The sequence below is a fragment of the Globicephala melas genome, chromosome 16 (assembly GCF_963455315.2).
Source record: "Globicephala melas chromosome 16, mGloMel1.2, whole genome shotgun sequence".
Classification (NCBI taxonomy): domain Eukaryota; kingdom Metazoa; phylum Chordata; class Mammalia; order Artiodactyla; family Delphinidae; genus Globicephala; species Globicephala melas.
In genome coordinates, this window is record NC_083329.1 from 69,824,110 (window position 1) to 69,847,102 (window position 22,993).

Here is a 22,993-nt window from a genome sequence, read left to right on the forward strand (position 1 = left end):
GTGTTTTAGTTCCTTCCTTACCAGAAGAGGAAAGGTGTTCAGACTCATTTGCAGCTGGGTGGCCTTTCTTCAGGCTGGTGTCCACTGGACTGAGAAAACACTTTCACTACAGTTGTTGAAAAGAGAAGCTTTAGATGCACCCCAGGAATAGGTGGCACTTCTACCTTCCAGGTAAATCGCTATTTCTCTGATGAGGAGACTCCAAATGAGGTCTCAAAGTTGTTCACTTTTGGATGGATCATGGAAACCCCCCTGGGTTTTGGAAGCAGGCAGTCAGTGGCACTATCCTGCCATCTTCTTTTGAACATTCAATCCAGCAAACACCTTAAGCTTTAATAAACATCTTCTCTTTTAATAGCATTGACTCCAAGCTAATAAGGCAACTAGCGCATCAAGTGAACGTAAATTTCTCATTAACAATTTATGTAACTTTGTTGAAGAGAGCAATTCCAACTTCTGCTAACTGAGTTTGTAACAAAAAAGAGGGATCCATTTTACTACCACCCTCAGGACCTTAATCACACTCCGGGAAAGGTAAAGTGACTCTCATTAGCAGACTAAGAGCTAAAATCCAGGATGGGATAGAAGGTTCCAGAACACAGTAAGAGCCCAAAAACTTCAACAGGATTATAAAGCAGAGGCACAGACTGGCATTTCACAGTGTTTTGAATTTTATTGGCCAGAGGAAGAGCCCTTTGACTTGAAGCTAAAGCCGTGCGTAAGACTTTGAAGATGCTGGCTTTAGGATATGGGTGATGTGTTCAATTCTCCCTCTGTACTTAAGATCTTTCTGTGGAATGTGGCACCACGTGCTGGGTAGACCTGTAAGAGGACTTACCCTTTTCAGCTGATCCAAAGCTTTTCCCTCTGGCTGCAGGAGGCGGCTGTAATTTAGGAGTTTCATAACGAAGGGCTGAGCGAGACTTCCTAAAGTGACAGCCCTGTGGGCAGAAGAACATGTGGCGTGTCTGTGATCGGCCACACGTGATTGCATTTGAAGGGATTTAATAATTCTTCTTGAAATTCTCAGCTTTTCCCTCAGACATTCCTCTGGAAGCCTGATTAAATGCGTATTATTTCTTCTTAAGTGGTTTTACAGGTTGCTTATTTTGGGTTTATGAGCATCAACACATTTTAAAAGGTATTAGTGGGCTCTGCTGCTGGATACTTGTTCTCTAAATCATTAAGTTCACTATCAGCCTCAGATAATAAGAAATCTTTCAAATGTCACTTTTTTTTTTCTTCTTGCGCATTCATTCAGGCAACAAGTATTTTTTAAACACCTTCTGTGTGCTAAGTTCTAGAAATACTCCAGTGAACAAGACTGGCGAGGTCTTGCTCTCACTACAGTGTAGAAATTTAAATAAAAAGTTTGGTAAAGTCTATATTGTTGTGAAATCAGGAGGAATGAATTTGAATTTGAATTAGTCTTCCTTTCCCATTCAATAAAAATCAAGGGCAAATGGAGAGACACAAACAGGTTATGGTTCCTCTGTGTTCTGTTGGTGTGTGGTAACATTTAAAGTTGGAAGATGAGGTGAGTGGGGGGGGGAAACTACTACTTTTCTTCTTGTCACCTTCTCTCAAGGTACCTGTTCCATAGAATTTGAAATTGTCCAACTGTTCTAAGTCTGTACCTCCAAAAGAGAAAATGTGCTGGCAGAAATCCTTTCACTGCCTGTTTGGGGAGACACATCTTCGCTACTACAGTGTATATAAAATCTCTGTGTCCCGTTATCAGGGCTGGGGTGCAAGGCGCTGGGACCGAGGGGGAGTGGGTAAAGGGACTGTGATTAAGTGAATCATTTAAATCATGATGGAGAAGAGACTCAAAAGGCAAGAACTAGGTAACTGGAACTATCTGGAAAGGTGAGGCAAACAACGGCAATAAGTGCTAGTCACAAGGTCAGGAACAAGTAGGTCAAGGTGAGGGCTCGGAATGGAGGCTGTGAGACATGTTGGGCTGCAGGATATTGTTTTTCTATTTATGTGAAGCCATGTTGTCAAGTGTCACGGGTAAGGCCTTGTCAGCTTAAAAGCCCTTGTTGGGGCCACGCACACAGAGCTCACCAGAAGTGGTGAGCTGTGCAGCAGCAGGAAGGCTGGCCTCAGAACAGCCTGTTCACTTCTCCCGTGGCTTGGGGGAAAGCTGGATGAAGAAGGATGTGGGAGAAGAGCCAAGGATGCCACCACCTTCTCAGGAGAAAACAGTGGTTAACCGAAAACAAGGAGTTCAGCAGTGTCCCTAAAGCTGAGACTTTACACAGTACTTTCCCACCCATCTCACCTGTTCCTCCCGGCGGCCCCGGATGCAGACGGGTGGCTGGAGGGAGGACGGTTCTTCTCACTTGACGGATGATGAAACTGAAACCAGCGAGAGCAAGTGAGTTTAACGTCACATGACTGTGTAGGGTCAGACTGAGAGCTTGAGTCCAGAGCTCCTCATTTTAGCTGCAATTCTCTTTCCAGTACAATTTACATAGTATTCAAATGCTATGTAAAAATAAGCAATAATGAAGCACAGCATTATAAACGTATTGACTCCCTGAAGCCTGCGGCTGTTAAGCCAGGTCTCTGTGATTCCTTTGGAGACTTTGGCAATCCCCCTGGCCACCGTCTCCTTTTTCATCTTTCTGGACTTGATTAGCACTGGAGGAAATGTGTCACTGAGCTGCTCCCCTCAACATACAGACTGGCATTCTATCTACAGCCTCAGTCCTATGGGTAATTACGATCGTGGAGTACCAGCAAACGTTTATTCAGTAAGATTTCACTCATTTGCTTATTCGATTGCTGAATTATCTTCCAGGAGTAAATCAGAAGGTTTTACCATTCTATTTGCTTACTTTAGTTGGGAAATCTGAGGGAAATGAGTCCAATTCACTCTTTACATTTCTAATTAAAACTTGTTACATTTCAAGCTTTTTGACAGGAAAAAAAAGACAAGAAACATTGTGTAGAAGGCAGCTTTGAGAAGACACAATCCATGTGGTTGCTTGAGCAGGAAGGGTTAAAAAAGGCAACAACAAAAAATCTGCTTGATTTTGCTGCTTAAAAAAAACAACAACTTAAACCATCCTCCAAATGTAGCTTAATCCATTTTCAGACTCTATACATTATGCATCAAGATTCTGTACAAAAGGAATTTGAGAGGAGCATTTGCATGAAACCACTTCAGTGGATTAAATTTGTAGTTCAGCATATTAGACTCGAAAAGTATACAAGACATTTTTGAGCCCTGCCTCTTTGCTTATGTGCAAAGTTCCTACTTCAGGTAAGTAACTTTTTAAGAACGGGTGGATTCCAGCAGCTGTCTTGAAAAAAAAAATTAAGAAAGGATTGGGTCTTCTTTCCACTTAGCTTAGCAATGGCTACAGAATCTTGAAGAACATAAAGCATAATTGAGAAGGTTGATGTAAGCAGTTCTGCAGTTCCTGAGGTTCTTTCAGGCTAACGTGAAGTGACGTTCCCAATAAAAGGAGCTCATACAGGTACCTCTGCAATGACTGAAAATGCTCCCAGCTTCTGTACAAGACGGACTTGCCACTATGGTTGAACAACTGGATGGAAAGCTCAGAATCTGTCATCCAGATGTCTTCACCTAGTGGAAGTCAAACATCATTGACACCACATCTGGATGTTTGGAGGGCTACTGCAATTATTATTTTGTTAAGTAATCGATCATTGGGATCTTGGAAACATAGTATCTATTTTCTCTTACCCCAGAGTACATGTGTCACTGGAGGAACATACTTTAATGGAGGAAAAGTCTGGAGCGTTCAAAAAGCAACCCATTTCTGGGCTGTGAAAGATGGGAGGTCCTAGGTTGACAGGCAGTGTCTGACCCCAAGGCATCATTACCTTGGGCTGTCCAAACCATGGGCTGTGCAAACAATCTAAAGAGTATCTGAGAGTTTCTATGGGAACTTTTATTTTTTTAAGTGCTGAAAAGTTTCTAGTGGCATGGCTGGTTGCCTGGGCTACAGTGTTGTGTTGACAGCTCTGGTCTTTTTCCTGACAGCTGAAGATTAGGACAGTGACCAATGAGAGCGTGGAGTTCTCCTCTGAACTTTCTGTCAGACTGGTGATTCATTTTGAGACCTACATTTTATGAATGCTGTGAATTCAATGCAATGTAGCTGTTGAGGTGTCTACATTCAAATTGGATTCCATTAACTTTATGGTGTGATTAAATGTCTGAATCATACGGACTCTGGGTTGAACTTATGTGCCTTCTGAAAGCACTTTACAAGATTGGCACCTTCAATGAGTGTAATCTGATGCATGGGATTGGGAGAACAAAACCTGAAAAGATATCAGCTCAAATATAACAAGGATCTAACCACCCAAATTTGAGAGTAGAGGTGGACGCTCACTCTCAGACTCACTCTCAGATATGCAGAGTGGAGCGCTATTAAGCATGGATATTTTTTCCTTCAGAATACTCGATTTTTGACATTAGAAGGGACTTGGTGGTCTGCCATTAGGGTGTTTTTCAAACTTTAAGGTACCTAAGCATTAACTGGGGTGCTTGTTAAGAATCCCAATTTCCAAGTCCTGCCTTCTGATTGTGAAGGGCTGGAGTGGGGTGCAGGAATTATGGACCTCCTTGGGAGAAACTGACTTAATTCTCTTACATCTGGAGAAGTGATGTGGCTCACCTATGGCCTGGACTGCAGCTATTGGTAAGAGAGCAAGACCCAGAACTAGATCTCTTTACATTTTCTTCAGGGATCTTTTATCAGCTACTTAGTTCACACTCATCAAGATCGATATTTATGGCGTGGAAATTGTCAAGTTTGAAAGCCACATGTACCATGTTAGAAAAAGTAGAGAAAAATACGGAGTGGCAGAGAGAGAGTGAGTGAATGAGTGAGTGGCATATTGCTTGCCATTTACCAAAAATGAATTTTGATATCTAAAAATTTAAGGTACTCCTGAGGTGTTAAATGGGAGCTGCGCAATGCTTCTTCATGTATTTGAATCAATTTTAGGCAGTTCCTGACATAGTCATGTATAAAATACTTTCATTTCTGCATTTCTCTTTATGGATTTCTTTGGCTTCAAATACCCTACAAATATATAGCATTTGGAAATTCCAGAATTGATGAAATTAAAAACTTTTTCATTTGTACTTATTCTTTAATTTTTTAAATTTGTGAATTATTTTTTCAGATTCCTTCTAACTTCCTATTGCATTGTTAGCATTTTTTGTATTGATTTTTAAGAGCTGTTTATATATTAAAGTTATTAACTTCATATCTGTCCCACATCTTGCTGAAAGTATTTTTCTCAGTTTTTTGTTTTATTGTTATTTACAGTAAATTTTCTTTTACATGAAGTTCAGAATTCTTCTGTAGTTAAAATTATTCTTCTTGCCTGTTCTTGTCTTTGTAATGTTATTTCATTTATTTGTTAAGCCCTCTGTATCACGAGATCAGGAAAAGAGTCACTCATACTTTCCTCTAGTTATTTTGTAGTTTTAATATTTGCATTTTTTTTTTTTTTTTTGCGGTACGCAGGCCTGTCACTGCTGTGGCCTCTCCCGTTGCAGAGCACAGGCTCCGGACGCGCAGGCTCAGCGGCCATGGCTCACGGGCCCAGCCGCTCCGCTGCATGTGGGATCTTCCTGGACCACGGCACGAACCCGTGTCCCCTGCATCGGCAGGCGGACTCTCAACCACTGTGCCACCAGGGAAGCCCAATATTTGCATTTAATGCTTTAACTTGTTGGTCTACTCTGTGAAATGTAACATATGAAACACAAACATATAACATATAAACATTTTTCCTTAAATAAATAATTGTCCCAGCATCATTTCTTATAGATTCCTTTACTTTCCCATTGGTTTACCAAGTATATCATAAGTACCCTTTATTGTACACTGAGATACTGTGCTAAGTATTTTTAATGAATTTTAAATTTTAATGAATGTAGATTTCATTTGATCCTTACAATAAAATTCTTGTATAGTTATTTTTATTTACATTTTACAGATGAGTGAACTGAGGCTTAGATAGCTAATAATGCTTGTCTACAAAAGGCAGATCTGAGAGGGGAATCTCAGGATTTAAGTGCCTCCAAATTCATAGACTCAGCCGCCCAAGTAAATTTCGCCATAAGACAGATTCTGAGTATTATGGCTCTTTGGGGGTTCTTTATTCTGTTTTACTAATTTGGCTGCTAATTTTGCACTAATATCATACTTGAAAGTATTTTAGCTTTGTAACGTTTTTAAATCAGAAAGCCATCTCCCCTCGTTACTGTTTCAGTATTCGTGTTGACTGCAGACTAGCATTAGTAAATACAAATCCTAAGATTTTCCAATGGAACTACACTTAAAACGACATCTTTATAGTATTTAAATTTTGTATCAAGCAAAATGCCCATTCGGACAGTTTTATATTTTTCTTCACGTGGGTCCTTTACATTTCCTATTTTCACCTTAAATATTTTGTATGTTTGTTACTACTGTAAGAGATTTTTTTCCCTATTATATTTTCTAACCATTATTAATTTGTAAAAAATCTATTTTTAATCTTTATTTTTTAATCGGACTTCTTATTTTTTTAGAATAGATTTTCTCATGAGTTTTCAATGTATATAATCTTATAATCTACAAATAATAATTATTTTAGCTTTGTGTTAATTATACTTTTTTTTTTTTTTTTGCAGTACGCGGGCCTCTCACTGTTGTGGCCTCTCCCGTTGTGGAGCACAGGCTCCGGACGCGCAGGCTCAGCGGCCATGTCTCACGGCCCCAGCTGCTCCGCTGCATGTGGGATCTTCCCGGACCGGGGCACGAACCTGTGTCCCCTGCATTGGCAGGCGGACTCTCAACCACTGCGCCACCAGGGGAGCTCATTAATTATACTTTTAACTTCCTTATGTTGTCTTACTGCAGGGGTAGGAAAAGCAAAATACCAGTGGTGAAAACAGCCAGCCTGTGTTGTCTACTTGCTTTCTCCTCTTCCTTCTACAAAACATTCATGAAGCTCCTCCTCTGTGCCAGGCACTGTGCTAGATCTTGCAGATAGAGCACAGAACAAGAGAAAAACAGCTCCTGCCCTCCTCGAGGCACAGCCTGGGCAGGGAGACAAACATTCAACAGGTAAATTATAGGACTAATTCATTAATTCCAACCCTTATCTCACTTTTGACTCTAATGGAAATGCATCTGGCATTTCAATCTAAGCCAGTTTGAGATCTTCTTTAACCTGCTGTGTTCTTCTAAGGCTAGTTTGTAGTTTTTTAAAGTCAGGGATGTCCCTGGAATTTTAAGAAAAGGCTTCTCAACGTTGTCTTTTTTTTTTTTTAACCTATTGTCCATCCATCCATTTTATAAGCAATAAACCCAAGGCTCAGATGGGTAATGCAGCACGCCCAACATCCTGCAGTTTTTGTGACAGAATCTTCCGTGGAATCCACCTTCTAAGAAGTCATCTCAGTGCCATCAGGGCGATGGGTCTATTCACCCAAAGCTAGGCACCAGTGTATCCAACTCAGATTGGGAGCTTTTTCAGAGTAGGAGCCCTTTCTGGGAAGCGTTCTGGGCTTCCCTGGGTCCAAACGGTACCCGATGCCTTCTAATGGTTGCTGCTGTAAAGACTCCCTACCAGAGAGGGCAGGGAAAATGGGTAACCAGGTTTCCAGTGGGTTGGTCCAGAAGCTGGCAAAAGGGCAATGACACTGAAAGGCTAGGGTGCAGCATCAACCTCTCAGAAGTGATGTGTACTTCTTGTTAGTTAAAAAAGTTAATCGAGGGCTTCCCTGGTGGCGCAGTGGTTGAGAGTCCGCCTGCCGATGCAGGGGACACGGGTTCGTGCCGCATTCGGGGAAGATCCCACATGCCCCGGAGCGGCTGGGCCCATGAGCCATGGTCGCTGAGCCTGCGCGTCCGGAGCCTGTGCTCCGTGACGGGAGAGGCCACAGCAGTGAGAGGCCCGCGTACAGCAAAAAAAAAAAAAAAAAAAAAAAAAGTTAATCGAGAATTTATGGAAAATACAGAAAAAATTTTAAAAATCACCTGCAAACTTACCATCAACATTTAACTCCCATTTTATTCAAATGTTTTATCTTTGCATATCATTTTTTCCTATAAAACACATACCATATTTAATGATAGATTTTCCTTCTAAATAATGAACAAGTTCCCACGCCTGTAATTGCATCATTTTTTGTTTGTTTTGTCTCCGCAGTTTAGCCCTGGCCCTTGAGTTTTGCTTTGCAGTGCTCTGGGGATTCATCTGTCTATTCATTTTGAAATGGTTCTAACAAATAAAGGAACCTATGAGGACACCTTGAATAAAGACACTTAACTGAATCTAAAATGGTCACACTTGCTTGAATGAATGATGACCTTGTCATCAAAATTTCAGCAGAAAGGAAATGGTACTAATAATTCAATATGAGTCTAGCACCTTAAGAGATGAATAGATTTGCTTTCAAAAATTTCCAGCTAATTTTCATAGACATGTTGGAATGCAGTAGCTCCTTCTGTGGCAAACATTTAAAAAACCACACCCACACATAGAGACAATAATCTGCACCAGTAGCACAGTCTTTGAAAAAGAAGAAAAAAATACCTTTTGTCTATCTACCTACCTATCTATCCACCTAAATTTGGAATTGAAGAATGCTGAGAATGCTAGGACATTCCAAGGTATAAAACGTTATGGGGGCTTCCCTGGTGGTGCAGTGGTTGAGAATCCGCCTGCCAATGCTGGGGACATGGGTTCGAGCCCCGGTCTGGGAAGATCCCACATGCCGTGAAGCCTGCGCTCTAGAGCCCGCAAACCACAACTACTGGGCCTGCGCGCCTAGAGCCCGTGCTCTGCAACGGGAGAAGCCCCCGCAATGAGAAGCCTGCGCACCGCAGCGAAGAGTAGCCCCCACTAGCTGCAACTAGGGAAAGTCCACGCACAGCAACAAAGACCCAACACAGCCCAAAATAAATAAAAATACAATAAATAAATTTAAAAAAATATTTAACCCCCCCCCAAAAAAAAGTTACAGAGGAAAGATTATTTGGTGGAGTAGAAATGGCAGTGACCTGTCCCAAAACCATTCTTTGTTTTTTTCCCTCTTGAAGGGAATCCCAATTTTTTTGTTTTGTTTTGTTTTGTTTAAGATGTTGGGGGTAGGAGTTTTTATTAATTTATTTATTTTTGCTGTGTTGGGTCTTCGTTTCTGTGAGAGGGCTTTCTCTAGTTGTGGCAAGCGGGGGCCACTCTTCATCGCGGTGCGCGGGCCTCTCACTATCGCGGCCTCTCTTATTGCGGAGCACAGGCTCCAGACGCGCAGGCTCAGTAGTTGGGGCTCACGGGCCTATTTGCCACGCGGCATGTGGGATCCTCCCAGACCAGGGCTCGAGCCCGTATCCCCTGCATTCAGGCAGATTCTCAACCACTGCGCCACCAGGGAAGCCCGGGAATTCCCATTTTGTTCAGCTGTTGGCTGACCGTGTGTTTCAGGGCCACTCCCCCCCCCCCCCGGTTGGTGCATCCTGACTCCCCTAAGTCAATCCTGATCATTCTACTTCCCTTACCAGTGTTTGGTTTAGGATTGATCATGTGATACAACTCTGGCCAGATGGACACAGGAGAAACTCTACTGGCAGGCTTTGGGAAAAGTTTTTCTTCTTGTTAAAATGAAATGTAAGAGAAGAAAAAATTTCTGAGGATGTAATTGTCATCCTGGGATTAGGAGGGGACAACTCAGGACAAAAGCCAAGGTGCTGAAGGGGACACCACAGACAGAAATGATCTGGGTCCTCGATGATGTCACTGAGGCTCCCTGCCTCTGAACTTCTTTTTTGTAAGATTATGTAGTGTATCTTTATAATTTTTTGAGCCATTTTGAGTTTAGGATTTTACTGACTTGTAGCCAAAAGCATCCTAACTGACGCAGGTGGTCACCAACAGCAAGTAAACAACTGGTGACTGAACATGTTGAAGGGAGGGAAAAAATAAGCTCTATTTCCAAATCTATGATCTGACTGTGCTGTTTATTTTAACCTATGGACTGCAAACTACCCAAATCAGAAATAATACTTCTGAAATAAATATTAGTCTTTAGAACTGGATATAGTTAACATCAAGTAGCCAACATATCAATGTTTGCTCTAGTAGGGGCCTTAGCCAGGTTCTAGAGTAGGCATCTAGTAAATAACTTTTAGTGAATCAAGGAGTATTTCAGCTGAGGAAATAACCTTGGCCTAAGGGAAAAACTATTAGCAAATTAACAGTCTAAAGTCTTGTTTATACTTATTATATTAGAGAAATCCCAAGCCATCCATAGACATTTAAAAAATTAAAGTAGGAAGTATTGAAGGTGTGGCCTCTCGTGGGAGTTTCCTGAGCATGTAGTTCATCATACTTGTGAGGCTCAGTCAATTATTTCATAGAATGTCAGTTTAGGAGGGACTGTGGGCTTATATAAGCTAAGAAGTAATTACTTTATGCAATAAAACTATAAGCAGGCCCCTAGTTAATGAATTCGCTGGTTGTTCTCCCAGTTTACAGACATTGACCCACATGAGACACGCTACATACGCATAAACACAGAGAGACATATTCATTGAGTTAATGAGGGCAGGCGTAATTGCAGCAACAGACAGACCCAAGAGTGAAGTCACTCTCAGAAATGGAAGTTGCTTGCCCCCTCATATGACAGTCTGGGCATGTGATATGAGTTGGTAAGGGTCACCTGTCATGTGGCCCTTCAGGAACCCAGGCAGACAGCTGCTCTATCACCTTTGAGTCATCGCTCTCCTTGCTGCCATCCAGCCAGCAGAGAGGGAGGGGAGACAACGTGGAAGAGGTATGGTCTGGTCCTGAGCCATACACTTCAAGCAGCACCTTTCACTTGTACTCACATTCCGCTGGCTGGAACCTGGTCCCATAGTCACACCTCACTGCAAAGGGATCTGGAAAATGGAGATCAGCCTTTTGCTTAGCAATAATAGGCGAATGGGTTTGCTGGACCGCTTCTGACATGTGTGGTGTCACGGAAAGAGGACCAGGGACCTCGTCCTCCCTGGTCCCTTCTCCCCACTGCAGTTAGAGTCCTCTTTGCATAGTTTAAAGGTGCTTGTCCATCACCAGCCACCTGCAAGTCTCTGCTGAAAACTCTTCAATAACTTACTGTATTCAGGATAAAGACAAAACTCTTTATCCTGACATACAGGCTCTGCATAATCTAATACCCTTAACCTATTCGTTTTCAACTTTGGAAAATGCTCCTTCTCCCTTTCAAGGCTCTAGCCACACAGGCCCCCTTTCACATCCTCTGTTTCCCATGTTGTCTTTTTTCTTAACATCTTTACTGCAGTATAATTGCTTTACAATGGTGTGTTAGTTTCTGCTGTATAACAAAGTGAACCAGTTATACATATACATATATCCCCATATCTCCTCCCTCTTGCGTCTCCCTCCCTCCCACCTTCCCTATCCCACCCCTCTAGGTGGTCCACAAAGCACCGAGCTGATCTCCCCGTGCTATGCGGCTGCTTCCCACTAGCTATCTCTTTTACGTTTGGTAGTGTATATATGTCCATGCCACTATCTCACTTCGTCCCAGCTTACCCTCCCCCCTCCCCATATCCTCAAGTCCATTCTCTAGTAGGTCTCTGTCTTTATTCCCGTCTTATCCCTGGGTTCTTCATGACCTTTTTCTTTTTTTTTTCTTAGATTCCATATATATGTGTTAGCATACGGTATTTGTCTTTCTCTTTCTGACTTACTTCACTCTGTATGACAGACTCTAGGTCCATCCACCTCACTACAACTATCTCAATTTTGTTTCTTTTTATGGCTGAGTAATATTCCATTGTATATATGTGCCACATCTTCTTTATCCATCCATCCGATGATGGACACTTAGGTTGCTTCCATGTCCTGGTTATTGTAAATAGAGCTGCAATGAACATTTTGGTACATGACTCTTTTTTTTTTTTTTTTGTGGTACGCGGGCCTCTCACTGTTGTGGTCTCTCCCGTTGCAGAGCACAGGCTCCGGACGCACAGGCTCAGCGGCCATGGCTCACGGGCCCAGCCGCTCCGCTGCATGTGGGATCTTCCCAGACCGGGCACGAACCCGTGTCCCGGCATCGGCAGGCGGACTCTCAACCACTGCGCCACCAGGGAAGCCCTACATGACTCTTTTTGAATTATGGTTTTCTCAGGGTATGTGCCCAGTAGTGGGATTGCTGGGTCGTATGGTAGTTCTATTTTTAGTTTTTTAAGGAACCTCCATACTGTTCCCCATAGTGGCTGTATCAATTTATATTCCCACCAACAGTGCAAGAGTGTTCCCTTTTCTCCACACCCTCTCCAGCGTTTATTGTTTCTAGATTTTTTGATGATGGCCATTCTGACCGGTGTGAAGATGGGCAGAAGACCTAAATAGACATTTCTCCAAAGAAGATATACAGATGGCCAACAAACACATGAAAGAATGCTCAACATCATTTAATCATTAGAGAAATGCAAATCAAAACTACAATGAGATACCATCCCATGTTCTCTTTTCATAGGGATTTTGCACTTGCTGTTCCCTTTGCCTAAAAACTCTTTCCTCCCTTCTTTGCCTAATTAGCACCTACTCACCCTTTAAATGTGACTCTCCCGGGGGAACTTTCCTGATTTGTTCAAATTCCTCTAAATCAGCTCTCATTGTGGAGTATAACTCCCTGCCCGACAGCACCCATTACAGTTATTCTTTTAAAATTGTTTGTGTGATTGATTAAAATCCACCTCTTCCACTGGATTATAAACTCCATGAGGTCAGCGGTTATGTCTGTTTCTTACCCACAAAAGATACTCAGTAAATATTTGTTGAATATAAGCATACTTAGTTTCTTACCCACAAAAGATACTCAGTAAATATGTGTTGAATATAAGCATACTTGAATTAATGAATGAATGAATGAAGAACTGATATCTTGGGCCCTGCCAAAAATTAGCCATGTCATCACAGAGGTTTTTACTATTTGGGGCCTTAGTTTCTTCATCTGGAAAGGACTGAACTAGATGATGTTTAAAACTTTCGTCGCCATGGTCCTATGGTCCGACTATTTTAAAATTGAATCCTGTGGGTCGTTATGGGTGTTCAATCACTCAGCTATGTTTCCTAAGCAGATGTTACAAGTTCTGGATCTGGCAAGTAGAGTAGAAACATATTTTATTCTTTCGTCCTGAATTTTTAATTATTACAAATTCAGTGCAAACTTTAACTTTATCCTAATCCTTGAAGTCCAATCACAGCTGAAAGGGGATTGGATAACGTTAATAAAAAATAAGAGAATCAATGGTTATACAGGAAAAGATAATGAAATAAAATCCATAAATATTTTGTTAGTCATTGTGGGATTAAGTCCCGTATGGGACTGGAAGATGAGTACTATGTTACTTTTATTCTGTTTGAATTTGGGCCTTGGTTTTATGAAGGTCATGTTTTGACGGTGACTGAACATAAATGTTCACTGGTATAAGAACAAGGGCTGGTTTTTCCTCCTTTTGATTTTGAGATTGGTATTCAATGAAAATATTAATATCTAGGCTATTTAACCCTTTCTAGATGATAGGATGACAGGTGACCATTACCAAGCTTGATTTCAAGTTGCTGGATAGCCTCAATTCCATGAACTCCATGAAGTCAAGGACCTTATCTGTCTTATTTCATCCCAGTACCTAGAAGGTGCCCTGAATAAATAACAGGTTAAATTAAAAAAAAAAAAAAAAAGAAGCAAACACCAAAATGACCATTGGAGACATCTGCACTCAACATTCCCTGAAGCTAAAAATTAAAACACACAAAACTCTGGCAGCTCTGACAAAAAAGTGATGAACTGATCTCCACTGAGGGTACTTCCACGAACGAGACAGGGACCCTAAACGCAAAATAAATTTTTAGTATTCTCTCTTAGTTTTGAAATTTGAATTCCAACAAGATGGTATTATTATGATTTAGATTCCTTTTTGCTTAGGAAACCTAAATTCATAGGTGTTTTGGCTGCTGCAAAGAGGTCCTGACTTCTCTTATTTAACAAATCAATCTCCAGGAAAACATAAGACTTTGATGTCCAGAAGAGGGCCGGCTTCCTGAGACTCTGAAACTTGAGATGTCACAAGTATTTCTCCTCTACAACTGTTGGGAAAAGGAGCACGTTTCTTCTCTAGGGGAACTGAAGCATAATGAAATGCAATCTAAGAACATGCAAACGTATTATCTAGCAGGATGGTTGAATGGTTCCAATCAAATGGAGTAGAGAAATAGGGGCTTTATATTTGGATTTTGGAAAAATGACTCCGCAGCTATATTTAGGTACAACGGTGCCTGCAGGTACCTGAAATAGTGGCAGTCTGTGGCTTGTCTGTAACACAGTGAATATATTTTCTCTTTGAAACTTTTCATGGGGGTGAGTAAAAAATCACCCCAAATTATTCCTGCAAATGGAAAGAAGCGATCTCATTGTGGATGATAAGAGAAAGGTTGCTACTTGTCTAAGTGAGAGGCTGGGGATGGTTTTTCAGCGGGTTCCTCAGAGGGCTGCCTTTGTGCCAAAGAGTGCTTAGGGTAGGCGGACCCTGTGACTTTAAAAAAGCCCAAAATTTTCTTTATTTCTCCCACTCTTAGAAATTGCTAAAAAGTGGAGCTATAGCTTTTATGAGAATACTCTCTCTTCCATGTCTCCAATGTATAGAAGTCCTGGCACCAGGGAGATGACCTTTTTAAAAATACTAATCTGACGTCACTTGCTACTTAAAACTTATCAACAAGTTCCCACTGCTTTTAGGTTAAAAGTAAAAATCTGTAATGTGGGCTACAGGTCCCCAAGAGAGCTCTGGCTGTGACCAATCGTTCAGCCTCACTCTGTGTCCCAGGGACTTTGCACATGCTTCCTTCTCTGCCTGAAATCCATCTTCCTCCACCTTCTTCTGTCTAGTTAAATTCTACCTATCCCTGAGATCACAGCCCAAGTGGCAAAACTCATAGGAAGCTTACCTGACTTCCCAGACTAGATCAAGCTCCTTTGTTCAATACTCTTATAATTCCCTGAAGCTTGTCTTTATCACAGGTAGTATTAGCTGTTTCCCTCTCCTAGATTATTAGGGCAGAGACCATGTCTGTTTGGCTCACTACTAAAATGCCCTGGCACGTGGTAGGTACTCAATGAATATACAGCACACAAATGAACGAATGAATGGATCTGGGTTATACATTCCATCCCTGCATAAATTTTCTAAATATTTAATATGCTTACAATACAAACAAGTTTGTTACCTTATTATAACTAAAAACAAAAAGAAAGGTCAGTTTTCACTTTGTTTCATATCGACTGTGAGATAGCTAGATGAAGGTAAAGGTAAAGTATATGGGTTTTGTCATCACACAGGCCTAAGTTCAAAACCTGGTTCTACCACTTTACTTGCTGTGTAATCATGGGAAAGTTACTTAATTTTTTTTCTATGTTCCAGTTTCCTCATCTGTAAAATAGGTCAGACCTGGATTTCAAGCCCTGATCCATCTATCAATTATCAATTGTGCAATTTGGTTCAAGTTAATAATCTCTCAATAAATAAATTTTTTAAAAAAGTGACTTCCCTGGTGGTGCAGTGGTTAACAATCCGCCTGCCAATGCAGGGGACACGGCTTCGACCCTTGGTCGGGGAATATCCCACATGCTGTGGAGCAACCAAGCCCGTGCGCCACAACTACTAAGCCTGTGCTCTGGAGTCCGCGAGCCACAACTACTGAGCCCTCATGCCACAACTACTGAAGCCCGCGTGCCGAGAGCCCGTGCTCCACAAAAAGAGAAGCCACTGCAATGAGAAGCCCGTGCACTGCAACGAAGAGTAACCCCCACTCACCGCAACTAGAGAAAAGCCCGTGCGCAGCAATGAAGACTCAATGCAGCCAAAAAAAAAAAAAAAAATCTCTCTGAGCTTCAGGCTCCTTAACTATAAAATGAGGCCAATAATATCTATCTGTTTATCTCTTAGGGTTATTAGGGGGATTAATACACATACACACATATATATGTATATATTTAAATCTGCTTATAAACATATGGAAGGTGCTCAGTCCTTGTGGAGTAGAACAATAAAAGCAAATTAAAACAATAGTTTGACAGTATTTTCTATCAGAATACTAAAAAATTCGCCGATGCATCTGTTAGTAATGATGTAGAGAAAGAGTTATCATATGCTGTTGGTAAAATATCCTCGGAAAGCACTCTGACAATCTATCAAAACTGGAAACACAACTAAATCTGACCTAGAAATTTCCCTCTCTAGGAATTCATCCTTTAGGTATAATCATACATGTTCACACAGATTGTGATAGCAAGGTACTGAAAACAATAAAATGTTCATAGATAGAACTAGTTAAAAAGTTATGGAATTGCTAAAATAAAATACTGTATGGTCGTAAAAAGTACTGATAGAGAATTATCTTAAGCTATGTTGTTTGACGAAAAAAGCAATGTAAAGAACAATTCAAATTGTGTTTTTTAAAAAAAGACCCCTCTATACAAGCATCCAATTGTTTAAATGGGCAAAAAATTGTTTACATGGGCAAACACTTTCCTACGGTCTTATGGTCTTACTGGAAGCTGTGGTTGCCTCATGGGAAGAGAAATGAAGGTACCTAGCTAGGGTGAAATTTATTTTTTGGCTGCGTTGGGTCTTCGTTGCTGCTCTAGTTGCGGCGAGCTGGGGCTACTCCTCCTTGCGGTGCACGGGCTTCTCATTGCGGTGGCTTCTCCTGTTGCGGAGCACGGGCTCTAGGCGCACGGGCTTCAGTAGTTGTGGCACGTGGACTCAGTAGTTGTGGCTCACGGGCTCTAGAGCACAGGCTCAGTAGTTGTGGCACACGGGCTTAGTTGCTCTGCGGCATGTGGGATCTTCCCGGCCCAGGGCTTGAACCCGTGTCCCCCTGCATCGGCAGGTGGATTCTTAACCACTGCGCCACGAGGGAAGCCCTGAAATGTATTTTTCATCGTCTACACTTTTTTCTTTTTTTGGTAACGGAGTGCACATATTCCTTTACCAACAAAATTAATTTAAAGAGCAGAGACTGTGAATTAGCTACTGCCACTACAATTGCTCTTTCTCCTATCATTATTAGATGTTACAGCTAGGCTGCCTCAGGGATCCCTGGGCTGCTCCAACATGAAAGATGTAAGAAAACAGGGTGGCAAAGTAGTTACCATGGGAGGATGTATCAATCCACAGGTTCCAGTGGAGAGACAGAGATGGCTGGGAATTCTGGCAAAGAGGCTGATCCAATAACTGGACAGTGGGTATTAGGGATGGGCAGTGGTTTTTGGGTTATCCTAGGAGGTAAACAGAAACCAAACCTTAGAACAAACATCCTTTAAAACGAATTTATTGAGTTCTCATGACTACCTCAAAAATAAGTATTATCCTCATTTAATAGATGAGCAAGTAGAGGGTGAGCAGCCTGTCCAAAGTCACACACAAGTCAGGTGACGCTACCTGGAAGTCTTACTCCAGAGGCAGGCTTTCGGCACGCTTATAGGATATTGTCTTTGTGCAGCTTTTAGGGACCTTACTGCTATTTGTTATTCAGTTTTAAACTCTTGGTACCCTTGCTCAATATAAGAATTCTTTATTGGAAATGGAGGTCCACTCTGTGCCAACGATTGCATTTGAAGCTGTGTTTGGTGATTTCAAGAAGCTCCTTTATTCCCTATTTGTGGGTTCTCTAGTTTCGCCTCTATTTTCTCTGGAACAAGACTGCCTGCCGAAATCAAGACTTGTGAGCCCTCCTAGTGATCTCCTATGGCCGTCAGCATTTTCAGTTAGGAAGGACAGCTCAAGGAAGAAACATATCGGCGCATCTCCCGGCTTTCCAGACTCGGAACTTCATGAACAGTAAACACGGTTTCATCTTAAGGACTTCTCTTACTTTGATGATCAGTGTAGTTAAAAAAATATCACACGCTGCCAGATCTGTCTCGGCCCCAGATGAATACATTTTGGGCAAATCCCTTCGGTACAGATAGAGTAAGTGGGTAAGGTTATAGGACAAGGCCAGAGCACAGACAGAACATATTTGACCAAGTGCCACCCAGATGCAAATACATCTGGTTCCAGTATAAACTGGAAACTTCTTGGAAGAATGGTGCCCTCCTAGCAAGGCTCTACACTCTACAATACTCAGAAGTCTCAGAAATTGGGAAAGGGCCAAGGTAGTAGTTAATTTAGTTTGTCCAACTAGGGACAATCAGTCAGCAAATGGATATTTTCTTTTGAAATTATATTTTAATAAAGGTATTTAAAGGCTTGAGATGTTTTCAATCATTCTACTGCAATATAATGGTTAATTTTAAGAGCTCTGTGAGTTTGATTTGTATTTAAGATTTTTACAATCTATATATAGGTTGGTCTTTAATAACCATTTATACATTGCTTCTTTTTATATAGGTCATGTATTCTCCTGGGAGAGTAACAAGATTAGAAATAACAAATACAGTACAGAATAAAGTGCTTCAAACTGCATTATATAATTTCATAAAATTGGTTTCACACTGAAACATTTAAATAAGAAAACCAACTGATTTAAGGAGGAAAAAAACCCCTAGTATATGCATTTGAATTGCTATTGTTTAGCAAGTTTTATCCTCAGCAGTGTGGTGGTGGTCTATGTTCATAAAGCTTCAGCAACGTGGCAGTTCATTTGGGTCAGTGTGGATAAAATTATTATGTTTTTTCTTTATTTTAAAAAGTTGTGAAGATGATTAACATTTACTAGTCAAAATGTCAAAGGAGTATTGTAAAAGTCATTGTATTTTTATATATAATTCTCCAAACTCTTATATACAAAATGTTCTTATTGCACACAGTGTAATAAATTCAGAGGCTGTTATGGGACAGGAGGTAGCAAGATTGGGGCCAATACTTTTCTAATTAGTTAGGATAATAAAAATTGGGGCTTGCTTTTCCTCTCCCAGCTAAATGAAGGCGATCTGGTGCTCTAGAGAGTCTATTATTCTGGCTGGTTTTGTTTGTTTCTGTGAAGTTTAGCATCACTCTCCTTGTTTGGAGCCCTCAGGCCTTTTTCAATTTTTCTGTTCGTGCATTAAAGGCCTCTTCCTGTATTTGCAGCTTTTCGTTTATCTTGGTCTGTGAAGACAGTCATAAAAAAGTGGTTAGGATGGAGCTATCTTTCGCTGCACATTGTCTTTGTGGTTTTGACATACTATAGTGCCTAAAGACAGACATTATCCCTCACACACCTTCCTGTTTTGCAGACATAGCCGTGTTTCAGCCTGTAGTGATGTGATAACACTTTATCATATTTCTCTGCACATTCCCAATGTATAGCATGTCTGCTATGAACAGGAAGTGGTATTTGGACAGCCATTTTTCACATAGCCTTGTGTTAGAAGATAGGCTAATTTATCTGCATTTTCAGACAGACTTTACCAATAAGCACCGAATCAGAATAACTGCTCTAGGCTCAGTTATTGCAGTGTTGTTGGTACTGCCACCCCTTTGCAATGGATGTTTTTGTTTCCTGCGTAATACATTCTAAATGAGATCCCAGAAACCTTCTGTTGTGAAATAACAACACAAATAATTTCACAATTAGAATGATTCTCATAATTAAAGAGTATTCTTCACACATATAACTCCTGGAATTATGCCACTTTGTGGTACAGTTTTGGTAGAAAAAAGTAAGCAGTTGCTGACAGGTTTTAGTGTTTGCAGTGGCTGTGATAGCATTTAGCTTCTGGCAGAGATATTCTGTGGACTAACATTGCTACCTGCACAATTCCAAAAATATTTTCACAGTATCTGAACATGTGTAGCCCTGGAAATGCCTTCCTTTTTTCATGACGGGCTATAAAACTATGTATAGAGAAACCAGTGGTGGGGCATGGTAAAACTGGTGTTTTTGTTGAGGTGATTTAAAATAGTTGACAAGTGTATGAGGAGTAGTTCATACACATAAATGTTAGTAAGTAATTTGAAGTTTAAAATATTAATATCTATAACCTAATTTGAGGACATCAGGGTAACTGTATTTTGAGAAATGTACTATTTTAATTTATATAGAAGAAATTTAAAAAATCAAATACTGTTTTTGGTCCAGATGTAACTTCATTCTTATTTCTTTATTTATAAATGTAATTATAATAGGTAGTTTTCAAAGGTCCACCTGATTGCCTTATCTGATGAGATTTTCAGTTCAGAGTTGCTATTTCTTTTTTTGCGGTACATGGGCCTCTCACTGTTGTGGCCTCTCCCATTGCGGAGCACAGGCTCCGGACGCGCAGGCTCAGCGGCCATGGCTCACGGGCCCAGCCGCTCCGCGGCATGTGGGATCTTCCTGGACCGGGGCACGAACCCGTGTCCCCTGCATCGGCAGGCGGACTCTCAACCACTGCGCCACCAGGGAAGCCCAGAGTTGCTATTTCTGAAAAGATCACACTGGTGTCAATAATTCTGGGTTCTCGTGTGAATATCGATCTTTTTTGGCTCAAGTTTGATTATCAAGCCCTGGGGTCAAGTCTGGCCTCTAGCTTCTCATCTTTTCCTTTCTTGGTGGCTGGGTGAAGGAGGCAATGAGGGATGAACATGGTCCTCCGGGTTACAAAAGAACTGTCATATTTCAGGGGCCACTAATCCCCGCAGGCATAAAATTGGAAGAGCTGAAAGGAGCCAGGGTCTAGAAGTGTGGAGACCTAGGGATTAGTTTAGCTCTGTGGCCTTGGGAAAGCCACTCAACCACCTTTAGTTCTTATCTGAAAAGTTAAGTAGTTTAAAATTAAGTATGTTAAATTTCATGTATGTTAGCTTTTAAATTCATAATTCCAACTCCTAATTTTGTGATATATTCACCGACGTTATACTACTTCATTAATAGGATGTTGTGATATGTTTTAAAAATAGATTACTTCTGCTTCTTTAAGGCATGCATATATTAGACCATACAGGGAATGAAATGGTTTGAAGAAATGATCTTGTTACAATTCCAAAGGATTGGGAAGCACTGCTCTAACTAGACAATTGACTCTCCCCTCTTTCAATTAATGTATTCTATATCCACCAATAATCTCATTTCTTTTCAACTAAGAACAGATGTATTATCATCTTCCAGCTTCTGTTTCACTGTCTCATCAAGGTTTTCACATTAACCTGGAGGTCTTTCTGGTATTTCACTGAGACAGAATTCACCGACACAAGTGTGTGCTCTGGGGAAAAGGCTCCTGAAGGTCAGGTGCACACCTGCTAGAGCTGACAGAGGGACATGTCTCAGATCTCTAGACCATGGTGATAGGGCGCTAGATGACAAGACTCCCCGTCTGGTCAAGAACAGGTTGTCATTGGTCTATGGTGTCTCCGTGTTAATCCTCAGAACACTGCTGACCAGACATGCTATCCTACAACCCCCAGGACAGGGTATGGTTCTACTTCCTTTTAGGAAAGAATGGAAAATCCATGACCTGAGTTCAATACCCTTTCAGTGATCACTCCTTGAGGTGATTTCCCACTCAGCTTTTCTAACCTGGAAATTCAAGTTGACCTAAAAATACCTACGGTCCCAAGATGGCAAACTTCCCTCAAGGTTTTCACATTATTTTGCTTAGACAGGGCCAACAGCCAACATTTAATGAAAGAATTTAGTGCTAGCATTCATATTTCTCTGAAATATAATTCTTTAAATATATTAAGGTTTGCTCCATTGGGTATAATTTTTATTACACAACTCAGGGCCAAACTAATTTCATTTTGAATGTATCTTTAAAATTAAAATACCTAAACTATATAAGCTTAAAATGTTTGCTCTATTCAGTATAATTTTAATTAACATCTCAGGGCCAAGATAACTTCATTCTTAATAAATTTCTAAAATTATAAAGTGAGTCAATGGGAAAGTAAGTAGATTAACTTAAAAAATTTAAGGATTCACACTATTGTCAGAAATTTCTGAACTACAGAAAGTGAAATATGCCTGTAACCATGCTGGAGGAGAAGCTCTGAAAAAACTGTACTTAAAACATGAATTCTCTACTGCCTTTTCCTATAAAAATTATAATAAGAGCATTATAATAAGAGCATGATTTTTAAATAAAGAAGGAGAAAAAACTATTGGAAAATTTAAAACATTTTACAAATAATAATTCATTAAATGTTCCTACAGCAAGTCAGTGTCTTCAAAAGGTTTATATACGCTGACCACTGACAAGTGGCTACCTTTGAACAGCGATGAGATAGTTTTAAGAGCCAGGAACACTGGAAGGAGGTTTTAGAAGTGGAAAATAACTTACCCATCTAAAACAGGGGGAGAAATTTAGGTAAGCAGAGCGCAATTACCCGACTTGGAATTTGACCAAGACACAAGAGTAAACACTGAAAAAGTGCCACACCACTGGAGTATTAAAAACCAAAGTAGTCTGGTCGTGATATTAGACGTTATGTGGTTTCTGTGGATAACACTGGAATTAGAACTAGAACCCAGTTCACAGCTCCCAATCAGCGCCTTTCATCAGTTTCTGACCCTGGAAACCCTGGACAAATGACAATCTTTCTGTGTCTCTAAGTTTTCAATTTATTTATCAGGTAAGTGCCTGCCTAATTCGCATGGAGTTTACTAGGACTTTTGAGAGAAAATATATAAAGGGGTTTGCTATCTTGAAACACTGTATCAATTCACATCACCATGCAATTTTATTGAAAAATTGGCAATAATTTGGCCCAGGTTAATGTCCACGAATCTACTTAACGTGGAAATGATCAAGGCACCTGAAAGATCTGTATCCCTCACCTCTGGTCCAAGTTCTTTCTATGCCTAATTACATTTAGATGAGCCAGCTAATGGACTTCCAAGCTCAGTAAAGATGGCTGCAGGCCAGTGGGACAATAACACACACATATAGCAATCATATTCTTTCTGCTATAGAGAGTAGTGATATAAATGCTGCAGGCTTTAATTTAAAAATTTTTTTTCAATGAATAGT

The 22,993-nt window shown here is 40.7% G+C and overlaps 1 protein-coding gene across 6 annotated transcripts in view; it reads right to left on the reverse strand.

The window, feature by feature from the left end:
• Positions 1 to 490: 490 nt before the first annotated feature.
• The window catches only part of CABCOCO1 (ciliary associated calcium binding coiled-coil 1), a 144,237-nt gene continuing 121,734 nt past the window's right edge, over positions 491 to 22,993 (reverse strand). For 2 of the 6 annotated variants that reach the window (XM_030843852.2, XM_030843850.2), the window contains one exon: positions 17,407 to 19,151. In XM_030843852.2, the coding sequence (XP_030699712.1) occupies positions 19,077 to 19,151 (75 nt within the window). In that variant the 3' untranslated portion in view covers positions 17,407 to 19,076. Of the gene's footprint in view, positions 2,365 to 17,013; positions 17,339 to 17,406; positions 19,152 to 22,993 lie in introns of those variants that run through there. The other 4 variants (XR_009559350.1, XM_060286400.1, XR_009559349.1 and 1 more) reach the window with 4 other exon arrangements.